The sequence below is a fragment of the Plectropomus leopardus genome, chromosome 20, assembly GCF_008729295.1.
Source record: "Plectropomus leopardus isolate mb chromosome 20, YSFRI_Pleo_2.0, whole genome shotgun sequence".
In the NCBI taxonomy this organism is placed as follows: Eukaryota; Metazoa; Chordata; class Actinopteri; order Perciformes; family Serranidae; genus Plectropomus; species Plectropomus leopardus.
The window spans coordinates 24,061,459-24,078,368 of record NC_056482.1 but is presented as its reverse complement, the minus strand read 5'-3'; the positions used below and the strand labels follow the sequence as shown (position 1 = coordinate 24,078,368).

Genomic DNA, 16,910 nt, shown 5'->3' with positions numbered 1-16,910 from the left:
TTTAACATTAATTTACAGGCATTTTTCTTGTCACTTTTTTTTTTATCAGTTTCTTGCAATTTTCTCATCTCATTTGCTATGTTTCTGGAGAGAATTAAACCTATTTGCTCAAGTTTCAAAGGAAAGATACTTGTGAAAGGCGTCTGGACGCAGCACAAGAAAGACTGATGTCGATCCAGCTTTATATGAATTACATTACTTCTAAATGTAATGTATCTGCGTTTTGCAGAAACGTACAATGCCAAAATTCATTCTTGGAATTGGGTTGATTTCAGACAAAGTCAAAAACTGGTAAAATTAGGTGGAAAGTTTGGTCATGTGCCAAGAAAGGGATTTCTTTAAATGTAAAAAATATGGCATAAGTACAGGGCTGCAACCAACAGATATTTTCATTATAGATTCATACATTTTCTTAATATTAGTTTGTAAAATTATGAAAAATGCTGATCAAAATTTTCTAAAGCTAAAGTGACTTCTTTGAAGTGCTTTTTTATTTAACCAAAAGCTCATAACCCAAAGATATTCCATTTAAAATATGATAAAAATCACCGTATTCACACATAGGAGAGGTTGGAGCCAGATGATCACCAAAATGTTGAACTACTCCTTTTATTTTCTGTTGCACTACTGATAGAAGTTAAACTTTCTCAAGAAATTCTAAATTTGTCAAATGATCGATAAAGAGGATTGGACAGCCTCTGCAGAGGCGGAGGCTTTCAGTTTTTCTTGTGGAAGAGTTTTTAAAAAGTTTTTTTTCTGTTATAGATCCCCTCCAGACATTTTTCAAGACTTGTAAAAATACCCTTGTATGAATAATAATCTGTGTCTTGTGTGGTTTTTCCACAAAAAAGATACAATTACCTCGTTAAATTTCTTAAAATTACTACTTCTCCCTTATGCAAAATTCCAAAATCTATGAATATGCAAGTATATTTCATTTCAGAAGTTTCATTGCAGATGAGTGTAAAAACAATCTTTTAGTGTGAAACGTTGCACAAACATCAGTCATGTTTCTCTCAAACATTCATGTTACAAGGAGCAAAACATACTGTATTTTTGAGTGGAATCTGACTTTAAGTAGCCCATCAGTCATACTTTGAAACTGTAAAAAAGTCATTTGTCACAACTATGTGTAACAAAAGTAATGCATAAAAGTAGAGTGGCAGGGGACGTTACCTGCAGGCTGCCTCTGGGACAGTACTCTGTTACGATGCAGATGTTCGGAGGGTCGATGCAGGCTCCGATGAACCTGGTTAGATGGTTGAACTGAACGTCTCTCATCTGAAAATAACCACACAAACACACTGCAACTGTGAGTGTAACTCTTTCCAAACATCACATTCCCAAACCCCATGGAAACAGAGGACGAGGGGGGAGAGGACTGATGGTTCATTTATACACAGAGTTTTGCGAATAACGCTGCCAGCGAGTTCATCAAAATAGTCTATTTGCAGTCGGCTAGCTGGCACGGCGTCTTTTTCTACGTGTTGAGGCGCATTCCTGCTCAGGGCACCCTGTTGAAACATGTGCATGTGCATAAATTGCCCCCTCGGAGGTTATGAATGAGCCTGTGTGCGAAGGATGATGAAAAAAAAGGTGTTGAGAGGATGTACGGAGCCGGAATATCAGAGCAGAGCGTGTAAAACTGCACCACATGGAAAATGATCACAATCACACACTGGTTTTTACAATACAAGGTGTCTTCCAAAACATGAATCACTTTTAATACAGAGAGTATGAAAACGGAGACGTTTGAGGTTAAGTGATTAAGAGGGAACATTTTCTGGCAGGTTTGTTTTATGAGAAAGTGTGAAAAAGCCCAGTGATTTTCTTTTATAGAAACATGAACATTTTTTCTTTCATTCCAGCCTGTGTGAGCGCTGACAGAAGCAGCTTCAGAAAAAAGGCAATCTTTCTGCAGCCAGCATGAAACTTCAAAAACCGTGTTCACAGTTTCAACAGTGTGCTTTTCTTCTTTGAGCACGCTGAGCGACAGACGCTCTCACACCAAAACCAGGGAGTTTGTCGCTTCTGTTTCACGGCTCTGGAGATGTTAGCCTACCCTTTGGCCTATATAATTTCCCCTGCTGCACACTGGTGAGGAGGGGGGAGGAGAGCCACTACCAAGGGGGGGGGGAGGAGGAGAGTGCTGGAAGACAAGTGGTTAAGTTTCCACTGGCAGGCCCCGTCTCTTCCCCCATCTGGTTGGCTTTTTCATGAGCTGAGGTTTGACAGCCGATCAGGCCCCCGGGGCGTCTTGAGAAGCTGCCAGCTCAGACAGCAGCCTCTCTCCCATGTGTGCCTGCTGACTGACCGAGAGGCCACAGAGGCGTCCAAGAAGCCCGAACTGCTCTCCTCCGGCGGGCTGCAGCTCACACGGAAAAGGGACCAAAAATACAGAGCGGAGCCGAGTGAAAAGAAAGTGAAGAAATGGCCAAAAATCTTCCCTGTGAGCATCCATCTTGTTCATGAGCACCCATGTAATTTCTGAGTTACGGGTTTCCTGGTGCCACACTGTGTTTCCATCACCAAACCACATGCATTTTTCTCCGTCAGCTTCCTTATCGCTCCCTTGTAAATAATCCCCAGCTGAAAGCTGAAGGGACCTTTTACATCTACAGCTCGATGATGCTGAAGAAACGGTTTACGTGATACTCAACTTACGCGTGCCAAATCTGGCCCCGAAAGGGTGTCGGGTGGCCCTGTAACGATTTTCTTATTCACAAAGAAAATAAACTGATTCACATTGGAAATTGTTTTCGTACTTTCAGTATAAATAGGGTGCCAGAGTGCATAAAACAGCATCAAAAAAAAGGTCAAGGATCCTCCGACAGAGATTCTAGCTATGCCTCTAACATCCTGATATCCTTGAGGTGTCCAAGAAATGTGGTAAAATCCTTGAAAAATCTAAAAATCCTAAAAATGTCTTAAAATTCTAGAAACATCATAAAATCCTTGAAATGTCCTAAAATCCAAGAAACGTGTTATTATCCTAAAAACATCCTAAAATCCGAGACACATCCTAAAGTCCTAGAACCATCCTAAAGTAATAGAAATCTGTTTCAATCCTAGAAACATCCCAAAATCCTAGAAATGTCCTGAAGTCCTAGAAACATCCTACAATTTTAGAAATGTGCTAAATCCTAGCAATGCTCTAAAATCCACAAATATCTGTAAGTCCTAGAAATGTCCTACAAACCTAGAAGCATTCTAAAAACCTAGAAACGTCTTAAAATCCTGGAAACATCCCAAAGTCGTAGAAATGTCTTAAAATCCTGGAAATGTCCTAAAATCCTAGAAACATGCATAGGGCTGCTGCCATTTGCCTCTGGACTCCTGTCATTTTGCAAAAGTGGCCCCCAAGCAGAACAAGTTGAGTATTGAGATGGTTTCAGGACTCTTTGACAAACAACATCCTGCTGTGGTCAAACATGATAACAAAGAGCTCACTCCACCTTCCTGCAAACTTCCTTTAGCAATAAAACATAAAGCTCTTACTGTCTTACTGAGTCAGAAAGAATATTCTGTGCTGTTGTGGTGAAACATTTCAGGGACTCGGTTTGTAAAGCAGGTGGAGTGATTGAACCTTGCATGAAGGTCTTTTCCCTGCAGTGCTCAGTACAATGATGCCAATTCATGGTTGTTTTATTTTAGTGAGTGAATAAATGATTTGCTGAATACAACTCATTGAGATGGAGAGGAAGGTTTTTCTTTTTTTTTTAGAATTCACCTCCAAGGTCTCTGCGCTTGGCTCTCGTCACACAGAGGCCACTGAAAAACACTCTGACAACAGCACAAGCCAGCGGTCTCTCAGATGGATTTCATAACCAAATGCAAGAATTTTGGATTTGTTGGAAGAAGAAAGTCTAGTCTTGTATCTACTGCTAGCTCACCCAACACCACTGAGGTAGCTATCATTACAAGCAGCTGATGCACGCTTCCATCTGCACAGTGATATGGTTGGCAGATGTAGTTCAGTAGAGAGAAAATGAACCTACTGCTCACAACAAGGTCTGTGGATTATCTTGAGTAAAAAACTGCTGTTGAGTAACTCCCTATGATGAACTTTAACTGTATTCTTGAGGTAATGTAACTGGAAACCAGCAAAGGGACAGAGGGCGGATTCAAACCCTTGCAGCTGCATTTCGGACCTAAAAAAATAAGACAAAAATCCCCCACAAAAAACAAAAAACAAAACATGAGAATTCCTTAAGCACAATAGTCTTGCATGATGCACCGATTGTAATGCTCTTTGAAACATCTGTGATTTTTGGCTATAAAAACAAAAAAAAGTCGACTTGATTAATGCAAAATAATCAAATCAACCCATTAAAATGACCAAAAATAATAATAATTACAGATGTTAAATGAACACTTACATGTTTGAGTTCCAGTAAAACTTGTCTGGTCAGCTCTATCCTCTTCTTGTTGACATGTTTGATGGCCACCAGGTTCCCCTGTGTACAGAGAGAGCAATGAATCCAGTGTGAGGGACAAAACTGAAAGGCTTTTTATGAAGACGTTTGAAGATACAGTTCACTCCAAAATCACAAAACACACACTTTAGCTGTAGTGCTATTTATCAGTCTAGATTGCGCTGCTGTAAGATGCAGAGTGTTGGAGATATCGGTGGTAGAGATGTCTGAAACGAAACTGAAAGCGCCAGACAAAGAGAGGCAGGGGAGCTGGCATCAGGGCAAGGCTGACCCGACTTGGACCGAGAACTGCTCCTCTACCAAGCCTTCTTCTGGCTAATGCCCGGTCGCAGGAGAATGGATAAGATGTGATTAACACTCACTTAACAATGGGAAATCAGAGACTGCTGATTACCACACATCTTCACAGAGATGTGGTTAACCCGTAACATCCCAGATCAAGCTGTTGCACTGGAGAGATGGACCTTGTTGGGAGCCATAAGGACTCAAAAATCTGATGCAAATCCAAAAAATGCACTGTAGGAATTGAATAATACAATCAGTAGCAACATGCCCACAGAACCAGAAGGAATTATCATAGTAGCTGCTGATTTTAATCAACTCGTCCTTCAAATCCAAAGATGTAGCAGGATCAAGGACAAATGAAATTTCACTTTTTAAACTTTGTTTAAAAAATGACTAATAAATCTACCTTCTACCTTCTAAATTCAAGAGAAGGCAGACATCTCCACGGCCGATATCTGCAACACTCTGGAACGGTCCCTTTAAAATCATGACAAGGATGCTCTGCTTTACATGTAAATAAGGCAGGAAGAAAAAACAACAAAAGCATCATGCTGATACTATAAAAAGTGCAAACAAGGAGCATGAAACAGGGGAGAGGAGCATTAAAGCAGCATTCAGAGGAGAGAGCAGCATCTTGCAGTATAGCCTGCAGGTACATGTGGGGCCTTTTTCAGTTTGCTGCAGAAGAAGGATTGTATCTGCTGCTTTGATTTGTTGTGAGGATCAGTAAACAAAGTACGAAAGGTGAATATCTCAGAGCAACAGACAGCAGGAAAACTCTTGTAGCAACCATGAAACCAGTTTCTTATGTGAGTCCGTGTGGGAGCTTTAACTTTTATCTAAAAGGAAATATACATACACTGATAGGTTTGTGACATTTCAGAGGTTATTTTCCAGTATTTGCAGGTTGTCTGTCTTAGATTTGGTGTCAGATTTGATTACATCTACCCTGTATTAAATTTGAGAAGTGTACCTCAAATAACTCATTCAAGCTGTGCCATGACATCAGCATTTATATAAAACCTGCATGCACAAGGCGAGCCATTATCCAGGGCTCATTTTTTCACATTTCCTCACACCTCCTCCACCGTAACCCTTTGAAACCTTAGCAAATTGGCTTAATTTCTTACAAAAACATCAAAGTAAGTTACAAGTTACAATTAAATTGCCTGAAATTTTGCAAAAACAAAGTTTGAAAATTTAAAAAAAGTAAAAAATAAAACAATAAAAAAAAATAGATAAATGGAAAATACAACCAAAAAAAAATAGTTAAGAATATTTCTAAATAATAATAATAATTATAAACATGGTTTGGAATTTTCTCTTATTTTATTATTATTATTTTTAAATATTTTCTCGTCCTTTCTCTAAATAAATTTTGAAGTCATGTTTTCCCCCTAATTTCTTGACATTTATGGGCCATTTTCTTGTCAAGTCGCTCATTGCCTTTTCCCCCATGTTTTTTTTATTTTTTAAATGAACTAACTTGCTCAGGTTTCATAGGGTCAAATAGCTTGTGAAAGGCGTCTGATCGCAGGACAAGAATCCAGGTTTCAAAGGGTTAAACGTATAAATTAACAGCAGTAACAAGTTGATGGTCATGTCCAGACTGTGAGGCGGGAGTGTAGAAACAAAGAAAGAGGGGAGAAAAAAAACTGAAGCATTCTGCAGCTCACATTAAAACCAACTACCTAAATTCGCCCACACTCTCTCTTTCTCTCTCCTCACCAGCAGCTCTCCGGCTTTCTCTGCGAGTGTGCACATGTGTGGGTGGGAAAGGAGTGCGCAGGAGTTGAAAATGTCAGAACTCACTAAGCCTTACCTTAAAATAGCCCGTTTTTGCAAATAGCTGATATTTTCCATGGGCAGTTATCAAGGAGCCGTAGCTGGAGCCTCTCTGAGAAGGTGGAAAGGAGTAGTGAGAAGAAGAAGAAGAAAAAAAAGAGTGTAGATTAGAGCAAAGAGGATTAAATTTTCGGTCATTTAAGTCTGCTTCCACTTCACTGCAACACAGAAAGGGTTTCATCCCATGACATCCAAAATACCTCTCTCAGTGAAACATGAAATTGCCTTTCACTTATGTTTGAGAAAATAAAGTGTTTTCAGTTTTTATAACACCGACTCGAGTCCTTGGGCAAATGTCTGCAGTGCACACAGAGTGAATAAAAAATCAAGTGGGCGCAGAGCACACAGACAGCCAGCACAGTCAACTACACGTTTGTATAGAATGCAAATGCTGGCAACACATGGCACGCTGGAAAATACATCGGTCTGGAAAATTACTGCGTTTTCCACACGCGCATTATCCCAAGAATTGGACCGAAAAGCAGTAATGAAAAAGGTGTGTGCATGTGCTTTTCATGAACGCTTGCACGTGTGGGACGGAGATGCATTTAGCTCCCTCGGCACAACAGAACCTGATACTTGAGGAACGTGATGAGGTATTATATATTTAGGGAAGAGGGCCAGACGGGGGGCTTATTTTAACAATCATTTAATATGCCACCGCAAAAGCCAGCCACCTTCAATAAACCACTGGGAAAGCTTTCAGGAATGTGTGTGAACTAACAAAGGATTTGGACTCTCTCCGGGCTGCAGTGTTTGCTTTTTTTTTAAGAAAAACCACTAACTGCATTTGAATACGCAGCACATTAAGTGTGTAAACAAACATGTCGGCATCTTCAATTCCTGGTGGGTCTAATTTTACAACAGCAACATCTCAACACTGATAACTGTATGAATGAAAGCTGTGGACTAGGGGTCGACAGATCATCCGCCCGGCCGATTATCAGGGCCGATATTTGGCATTTTGCAGATTATCTGCACCTGTGATTTATTTTAACGAGCACCAATAAAATTAATTAATCAAAAAGTATGTGCATTCTTTTATCATCATTATTATTTATTTATTACTTATTTTTACTATTGATATTTTGTATGCATTTTTAAATTAATTTTTTACCTTAAACTGTTATTATGTAAATAATAATAATATATTTATTATTATCATTATTATTATTATTATTATTATTATTGTTATTGTTATTACTATTATTATTATATATGTATATAATTTTCATAATTTTCATAGAAGATCTGTATCGGTTTTGGCCCTGAAAAACCAATATCAGTTGACCCGTACTGTGGACCCAGTGTTGAGTCTTTCCCACTGGCAGAAAAGGCAACGCAACCTGCCAGGAGAACAACAACTTGTTAATCACCCATTGGAGGTCGTGCCAGCAACACTGACGGAATAAAAGGCGATATAAATCTCAGAATTATGTTCAGGGCTGCCAGCTTTAATATGAGATCATGTGGGTGTGTTTGGTTTTTAACTCCCAGAAGCCGTAAAGCGCTTTTTTGTTTTCTGTCACCTCACCTGAACATTTTTATTATATTTTGTCTGACAGCGCGGGTGCGTTAATCTGTGTCTGAGACGATAATCTACCTGTGAGAGGGTGAGGCGGCTGCCGGCTCGTTTGTGGTATTTATTGGGGCTCTCGAACTGGAGGTCCTCCCAGCGAATCCTCCACAGCATTCCAGCCAGCTCCTTCTCCAGCTTCAGTTTCCTGAGAAAAAAGGGAAAGCCAGGTGTTGAAATCAACAAGGTCAGCAGTACAAAGAACAGAGGGTCATGGAGCCTCATGCTTGAAGCACAATGCAAACAAATTTCCCCTGATTTTTTGTTTGGAGTTAACAAGAATGATAACTGATATCTGCTTTTACTTAACATTTAGAAAACCAAACTTTTACTAGTTAAAGGGTATTAGTATTAGTACTTTTACTTTGGTAAAGGATCTGAATACTTCACCCATTGCTGCTGCTAACATGACATTTATAGAAATCACAGATATTGATTTAATACCTTTTTTTAAACAGATTTTTTTTTTTATGTCTATCTGTGTTTGTTACTGCCGTTGTCATAACATAGTAGGGCTGTACCACATGATGCATATATTTATTATCAATTAATTAATTTTCATTATTATAATTATTATTATACAGTGGTTATTGATTGATGTATATCTGCAAGTTGTGCTGATTTTTTTTGTGGTACCTTTCCAGTTTTTAGGCATATTCTGTGTGTGAATATTTGCACACGGCACAGCACCTGTTCTTGTGTGTTTAAGGGGGCGTTACCTTTTATTAAGTAATATTCATCATTGAGCACACCTGGGTTAGTGCAGATTTGGAGGGTTAATAACATTTGGTGCATCTGAAGTTGGCTTCTCTGAAATTTAAGATAAAATATGAGAAAATAAAGAGGAATTTAAGAGAATGATGCTGCATGAGGCCCAGTGGCACATAAAGTGGATGTGATTTTTGCTGAGTAAGCTGATGTTTTTAACACAGAATCATAACTTTTGAACCTCATCTTTCTGCACGCAGTGCTGTCCTTCTAATTTCACTTTTTATACAGACAAAATAAATTAATAAAGATCCTTCAGACGCAGGGGTGGTCTGTTGACTCACAGTTTTATTTTGAGGAATATGGCATTTAAAACAACACAAATTCAATCTGGCGAGTCATCTTAAAGAAAAAGACTCCATTTGTGCTTTTACATTTGATCTCTCTCTCTTTGATGGTATTTCCTGAGCGATCTCAGCTCTGATTGCAAAACGCTTCACATGCAGCATTTGCATGTAGTGACGTACATGTGTTTATGTATGCGGCTTGTGTGTTTGCAATTTTATTAGATTTTAACTTTACCAGTCCATATGCTCTACTTATTGAACTCTGACGAAGTGGAAAAGTTTTTAAGGTGTTTTTTATAGTCCTGGACAAAGGGCTCTTTCTGTCAAACTCATGCTGAATATGCAAAAACATTACACAGTAAAGACCTATACTGGAGTTTAGGGAAATCAACAGGTTTTATATCAGTAGCTTTAGGTGAATAGAAATGTTGCTTGAAGGTCAAATTAACCATTTCTGATGCCTCTTTGAGAGTCTACGACTCCAAATGATGAGTTGAATGTCATTGTGAGAAATCCGTCTTTTTTCTTAAAATAAAGGCACTTGTTCTGATGACTCACAGGTCTTTTCTTCTTAGAGAAATGAAAAACAATGACAGCCATGATGAAGATTAAAATCCACTTCAGTTCTTACTCCCACGCTCTTTATTTTTAACAAACTGACTGAGAGCGGACTCAGATGTTTTAACCTCATGTTAGTGCTAACACTGGTGCAAAAATAACTCAACCACTGTAAAAATGACCCTTAAACCTGACAGATTCAAAGTAACTGGAGCACTAAAACCAGTAAGAATAATGTCTTTAATAGCATTTTATGATTGTTTTAGCTCAACTTTAACAACAACAGAGTTTCAGTGGACGAAAAGCAAACATAGAAAACCCTAAAATGCCACACAAAAGGCTATCATCCTATTTATGGGCTCAAAATCAACAAGAGCTTTGCATAATATGTTAATAAATTTGGCCAGTCAGTGTCATTTCTCAAATGATACAATACAGTTATGAGGTCCATCGTTCACCCGTTTTTTTCTCGGATCACTCCTCCATACAGTGAATTATGGGTGGATAAATTAAACTGCTCGACGACGACAAACAGCCTTCAAATGTCTGCCCACACAACCTAAACCAAATTAATTAATCTTGTAATTTTCACGTCAGTTATATTTGACATGTTTTGGGTGTTATTTTTGTTTGTTTATTATCAGTCTGAGTGGCAAACACGAAGCACCACAGAGGGGAAGAGGCAGCGAGTCAACACATCTGGGACAAATCTCAGAGGAGCTGCTGTTTCTGGATACTTAATGATTTACAGCAAAAAATAAAACTATTAGTCCACAGTTTTGAAAACAGGGGCGTTTTCTTTTTTGGGGGGGGCGTGGGAGGAGGAAATTCACTTGAGTTTGAAGCACTTAGACATGAAAAACGAGCAGAGGCCATACATTCCAACACAATCTTAAAGGTGTAAAACACTTCCAGATGGCTGCAGGAAATTATTGCAGCGTTTGCATATCACCGCGTTTCCCCCAAAACCTTCCCAGTTGGCCCCAAAGGTGGCTCTTTTATTTATACCTCCTTTTAACCAGGCAAAAACTGTGCAGTCTAAAAACTTAAAGGGGATTCGGATGCTTGTTTGTGTCTACAAATACTCCAAACTGTGCCTATGTGCAACCATTTTGAGGGCAGGAAACACCATTAAACCGCCGGTGCCCTCCAGCCTCATCCACCACCACCAGAAAAAAAAGGTATTTTTCTCTATTTAAGGAGCCTCGTTTAGAGACCTCTGGCAGCCAGAGGGGCAAAGTGTGGGGCTCCACACTGGGTCTATTGTTTCATAAGTCCCATATGTGAATACCTCTGCTGGACCAACCCCTCCATTAAAACAACAGAGCGGCCGCTGCTCTGCTCAACATCCCCTCACACTGCTGCTGCACACCAGACTCCAAGATCAACTGAGAGCTGCCGACCAGGTTAAACCTACGAGTGACTCAAGATTAAATGAAACTAATGCTCCACGAAAAGTAGAAATCAGTGAGCATGCATGCTTTTTAGAGTGTGGACGACTTGAGTAACTTGGAGTTTCTCATAGAAATCAGCTTGTTTCAACAATAATACACCAGCGCAGTCACCTCAGGGTGGCCATGTTTCTACAGCTCATGAAAGTCACTTTTAAGGCTTTTAAGGACTTTTTAAAGCCATTCGGTATGAAATATATGATCAATGTTAGTTAGTAAGTTATAGCAAGTTTCCGATCTGTAAGACTAATCTCCCTGTTGAACTATTGTTCAACTGTCTGATTTTCATTTGTACTTTTAAATAACAATAAAACTTTTTTAAAGGCCTTTAAAGGCGTTTAAAGGCTTTTTAAAAAGAAACTCAGAATGAAATATAAGATCAATGTTAGAGTAATCAAAGTTTAAGAAAAACAGAAAAGGACTTTCTTGGTGCCATTAGAGGCACTCGGCATATTATGTATGTATATACACACACACACAACACACACACACACACACACACACACACACACACACACACACACACACATACATATACTGTATATATGTATATAACACACACACAAGTTTTTTACAATGCAACATCGAAAAAAAGATAAAATCTAACTTCCCTTATTTTAGCATTTTCAAGACTTTTGAAGGATTGATTTAAGATTATTTTTTGGCTTTTTGCTTTCATATTACGGACCGATTAAGATTGAACAGGGGAGACAGAGGTGACGACACGCAGCCAGAGGCCACAGGTCGGAGTCAAACCCCACGGCCGCTGCAGCAGAAGGACAAAGTCTCTGTACATGGGGCGCCCGCGCTGCTGGGTAAGCTACTGGGCCCCAATTGAAGACATTTTAATACCAATAAATACCTTGTTTTATTGATCAATGAATGAAATTACTTTTAAGATGTTTTAAGGATCCACAGAAAACCCTGGCTGGGACGACGTCCCCCACAATATTTAGATCGTGCATTTGCCCCCCCCAGTACAAACATAAAAGTAGCAAAGTTCTTATATTTTAACAATATGAAACACATTTCCATTTTAAATCAATGCAAAAAAATCAACAGAATGCAGGAAATTATGTGTTTGACACTCAAACTTTCCAGGTGGAGAACCCCAATCCTCCCATTTCATGTGGGAGGTTTGGTCATATTTGCCCCCCAGTGCTGAAATTTCAGAAAGAGCCATTCTTTAAACTTTTTAAGAAGTTTTTCAGTAAACATTTTTCTCTTCTGCTTCTTCTTAAAAAGAAAAGACGTCAGTCTGAATATGAGGTTAAATGACTCATCAAATGGTTTGTTGCAGTGCTTGTTTCACCACAAAGCAATACAAAGAAACTGACATTTCATTACACGTCGCTCTTTATTAAATTCACAATATTTTACTATTGTGGACATTTTACACAGGAAATAATTGCGAGCTGCATCATGTTACAAGCGCAACCTACTACCAAACCAGCCACCCATTTCTGATACAAAATAAATCAATAATTTCACAGTAAAGAGCTTCCTCGTTTATTACAGAGTAATCTGGGGTTTCTTAAAGGGCAGTTCAACCCATTATTTAAAAAAAGAAAAAAAAACACATTGCTATTTATCAGTCTCGATTGTTTTGGTGTGAGTTGATGAGTGTTGAAGATATTGGTTGTAGAGATGTCTGCCTTCTCTTAAATATAATGTAACTACATGGCACTTGACTTATGGAGCTCAATGCACCAAAAAAAAAAGAAAACAAAATTGAAAAAAAAGGAAAAAATAAAAAATAAATAAAAAGAAAGAACAAAATGGAAAAAAACCTAAATGAAATAAAAAATGATGACCTGGTAACTCAAGATGATCCACAGACCTTGTTGTAAGCAGTTTCAAGTAGGAACTGCCGTCACCCCAAAATAATGCAACTAGATCGCATTTGTCTTATGGATCTCAAGGCGTCAAAAATGAAATAAAAATGAAAATAAAAACAATTTAAAAAGAAAAAAAAGGGGTAAAATGGGGGGTAAAAAAAAAAAAAAAATCAACAGCACTGTATCTTGTTAAAAATATGAAGCCGATTACTCAAGATGATCCACAGACCTTGTTGTGAGTAGTTACATGTGTGTTTTTCTTTGTTTAAATTTTCTTTTAATGAACTATATCTGCTCACTGAATCACTGGAAAGCAGGTAGATGCATGGCAGACCATGCATCTATGAACAAGAGACCCAGACAGCGCAAGGTATAAACAATAATGCCGTCCTCCTCAGCTGAGCCGTAACGTTTGCTAATTTGAGAGAAGGCAAACATCCGAACGGCTGATACCTCCAACACTTTGCAATTTAAACCAAAACAACTTAGATTGATAAAAGCACCACAGGTTATAGAAAAAAATATGTATTTTGGATTTTTGGGTGAACTGTCCCTTTAATCTCCTCTTCCCTGTGAACTACATTAATAAATCCCGTTACCCCAGCTATTAAAAATATAATTAATCTGAGTATAAAATTTTTTTGTATTAAAGTACAAACCCGTAACAAATATAATTGGACAGAAATGATAATATATTTTCTATTTAATTTTTCCTATTAAAAATATATAAAATAAATATTACTATATCATTCTTATAAATTGCATCCCTGTATGCATATCAAGCGACCCCGAGGTTGATTGATCTGAGAATAACTACTAACAGTGACAAAACTCTTTGTTTAAAAAAACTTTTTTAAACATTTTAGTGGTGTTTTTAAAGGTCGAGCCCTGAACATGGAGGCCTCTCAGCAGCTGGTTGATCTTACAGACGGCTGTAAACAGCTCGGCCTCTCTGTCCGTCAGCAAAGCTCACTGGTGTCTGCAAAAACAGGAAGTGATTTGTTAGCCTTTGCTATCAAACAGAGCTGTCACAGAAAAGCCTCAAGTGATGGTTTATTTTATGCTTTTTACTTTGAACGGGAGGTTTACATTTACAGATTCATGCCCTCAAAATCCAATAAAAGACAACATGTTCAGGTCTGTGAGAAATAGCTTTGCATATATTAAACTGTCATTTATGTAAATGAGGAATCTAAATATAGTTTGACTCAAGCAGAGAGCAAAAACTGTGGGTCAGGACCAAAAATGCATCACAGATTTTCCCTGTTGGGTTCCCATAACAGAAATAGATATCTGTTGCAATAAGTCACATCGATTTTTTTTTAAAAAAGAAGAGCATATTTCATGAAACTTACTGGCCAAGAGTCCAGGAAAACTAGCTATCTTGTTAGGAAGCCATGCTGTGCTTGCTGAACTCGAAGCTGAAATAAAAAGAGAAGAAAATGTCAATTTTTTTCAGAATTAGGTGCACACTCTGCATCTAGTTTATTTGATATTGAACATTATCACTCAGATTCAGGTTTGGTGGATTTACCTCAGGCGGATAGCTGCTCCTCCGTCTTTCTTCCACCATTCCTCTGATCAAAATCCACTCTGATTGGCTGGTGATTAACACTTGTTTGTGTTAATAGTCAGTATTAGAAAAGTAATCAGATTACTGGTGTGATTTGTTAGTTAGAGCTGTGTAGTGGCACATAAATCAGCTCCTCCTTACATAAAAATCATTACATTTATTCGCTGTGGATATAATTAACCGCCTATGTAAATACATCCTTGTAGAAGTGATGGAAAAGGGAAAAATAGAAACATTAATTTTCTTTTATTACATGCAGATTTCACCCGTGACATTACCCAGAATTTAGCAATCCTTCCAGTGGCTTAATTGCTAAGGGCATGCATGATTAACTTCTTGTGTAATTGAATGGGGCTCAATCACAGAATGACTTCCATAAACATGTAGACCGTGCCACACGGGACACTGTAACGATTTCATTTGTTTTCACAGCTGAATGCAGAGAACAAAGCTACAACCACTAGAAATGAGGCAGGCGATTATTTTATCTGCAAGACACACAGCTGCTCGGGGGCGGCAGTGAACACTAACACTTATTTAAACACCTGATTACATAGCGTGTACTCCATTTATTTCTAACTAAACAGTGTCATAGTCTGCAGGATTTCTATTAAAGATGTTGGTGCCACCTGTGTTGTAAACCTAAACTAGTGAGTGAAAAGACTGCAAAACAAGTCACAGTAAGCTATTTCTGTTCAGTCAGTTTTCTGGAAAGAAGTGGAAAAATTGGATTGAATGTGAATCGATTTGTTTCCATACAGAGCCTTGGCTGGATTTTAGATATACTGAGGTCATGAGTGCAAATTCCTCCACCCTCCTCTAATGTCTGACTAGACACCAAAGATCTCTTTTCCACATTATATTCATTCATTTAACTGTTTAATAAAGGTTAACTTATCTCACCACATGATGATATGATTGTATTTTTGCCCCAAAAAACAGTCACACTGAAAGATGTAGATAAGTAGTTGTACAATGTAAGCAGGATATCAGGTATTCAGTGACTATAGGGACAATTAAACCGGGCTGTCAGGTGGTCATGTGCAACAAGAAATCGGCAACCAATTCTCAGCCTTCTGCAGCAAATACTTTTTAACAAAGCCTTTAAAAATTAGGGACAGCAAACACTAAATATACACCCCAAAATACTTTTTCGTAGGACAGTGTAATATATATTGATACTGAGACCTCTTACCCAAATGACCACAAGTTGTTGGTTAATACCTCTAAATACGGCCTACAGGAACTAAATTAGTGTAACTACTACGTGGATGACAGAAAAGCTCGTATATGACCATTAACAGTCACAGTTTTGTACATATGGTTAACGTTGTGAAAAGGTCGCAGTTGCACCAAAACTAACACTCTTAAGTTTTTAAGGTTAAGAAATAGATTGCAGTTTTGCTTTAGATACATCATGTGAAATCCATTCATAGTGTAACATATGTCAACATACTACATTTAGTTGTTAAAATAACTGAATGCTAAATTTTGCAGGTTTTTTTTTTTTTTTGAACACAGACCTCCTAGATTAAAGTCCAGTTTGGTTTGACCCGTCCCCCCCACCCAGAGTGGACTTTCTAACTCTTATACCACATCGCCTGAATCCCCCTTTGGTTCCTGTAATAACGTCTACAGTCTATGTAAAAATGTATATGATTTCTATTTGAAAAACAATGTATGTGACCATATTTTGAAGCACAGTGTCTCAAACTATATCCGTACTGTTATATGAGACTAAAAATTGTCTTAGATTTTGGATATAGTAATATCTAGAATGTCTACTCTCATCTTAAATTGTAATTATTTTGATTTATTTTGACTGTATTGTTTTAAATGCTTTAAATAGGTTAAATAATTGTATTAATCTTCTTGTTGTTCACATTTACTTGTATTTTTGTGTGATGTATTTTTCTCGACGTCATTATAAATGAGAGCTAAATAAAGATTGAACGAATGTAGTAGTGTATTCAAACCTTCAAAAACTTATCAAAAATATTGTAAAATATTGATTTTCTCCATATGCCAAGTCCTACATAGTACTACAGCAGATTGCATGTACCATGTAATTTCACACAAGCATGTTGGGACCAAAACTTTCTGAAACCCCCCCCCCCCCCCCTTCAATCTTATGGTTACAACATCTGGTGCCTGCTGCAAAAATCACAATTTTCAGTAGGTTGCAGCACATCACTGCAGCTCTCTGCGAGCCCTGTAAACCATCTCTGCAGAGCTCTGCGTACACTTTTCCGCAGATGTATACATTGGGCATTAGGATTCAAAATCAGTACAA

General features: G+C 38.1%; 1 protein-coding gene across 2 annotated transcripts in view; it reads right to left on the bottom strand.

Moving 5' to 3' along the window:
- Positions 1-16,910, bottom strand: part of LOC121959522 (atrial natriuretic peptide receptor 2) — a 71,298-nt gene that overhangs the window by 25,658 nt on the left and 28,730 nt on the right. For both annotated transcript variants that reach the window (XM_042508868.1, XM_042508869.1), the window contains exons 8-11: positions 8,170-8,290; positions 6,544-6,618; positions 4,380-4,457; positions 1,177-1,281 (exon numbers count right to left, since the gene is read on the bottom strand). In XM_042508868.1, coding sequence (XP_042364802.1) covers positions 1,177-1,281; positions 4,380-4,457; positions 6,544-6,618; positions 8,170-8,290 — 379 coding nt within the window. The remainder of the gene's footprint in view (positions 1-1,176; positions 1,282-4,379; positions 4,458-6,543; positions 6,619-8,169; positions 8,291-16,910) is intronic.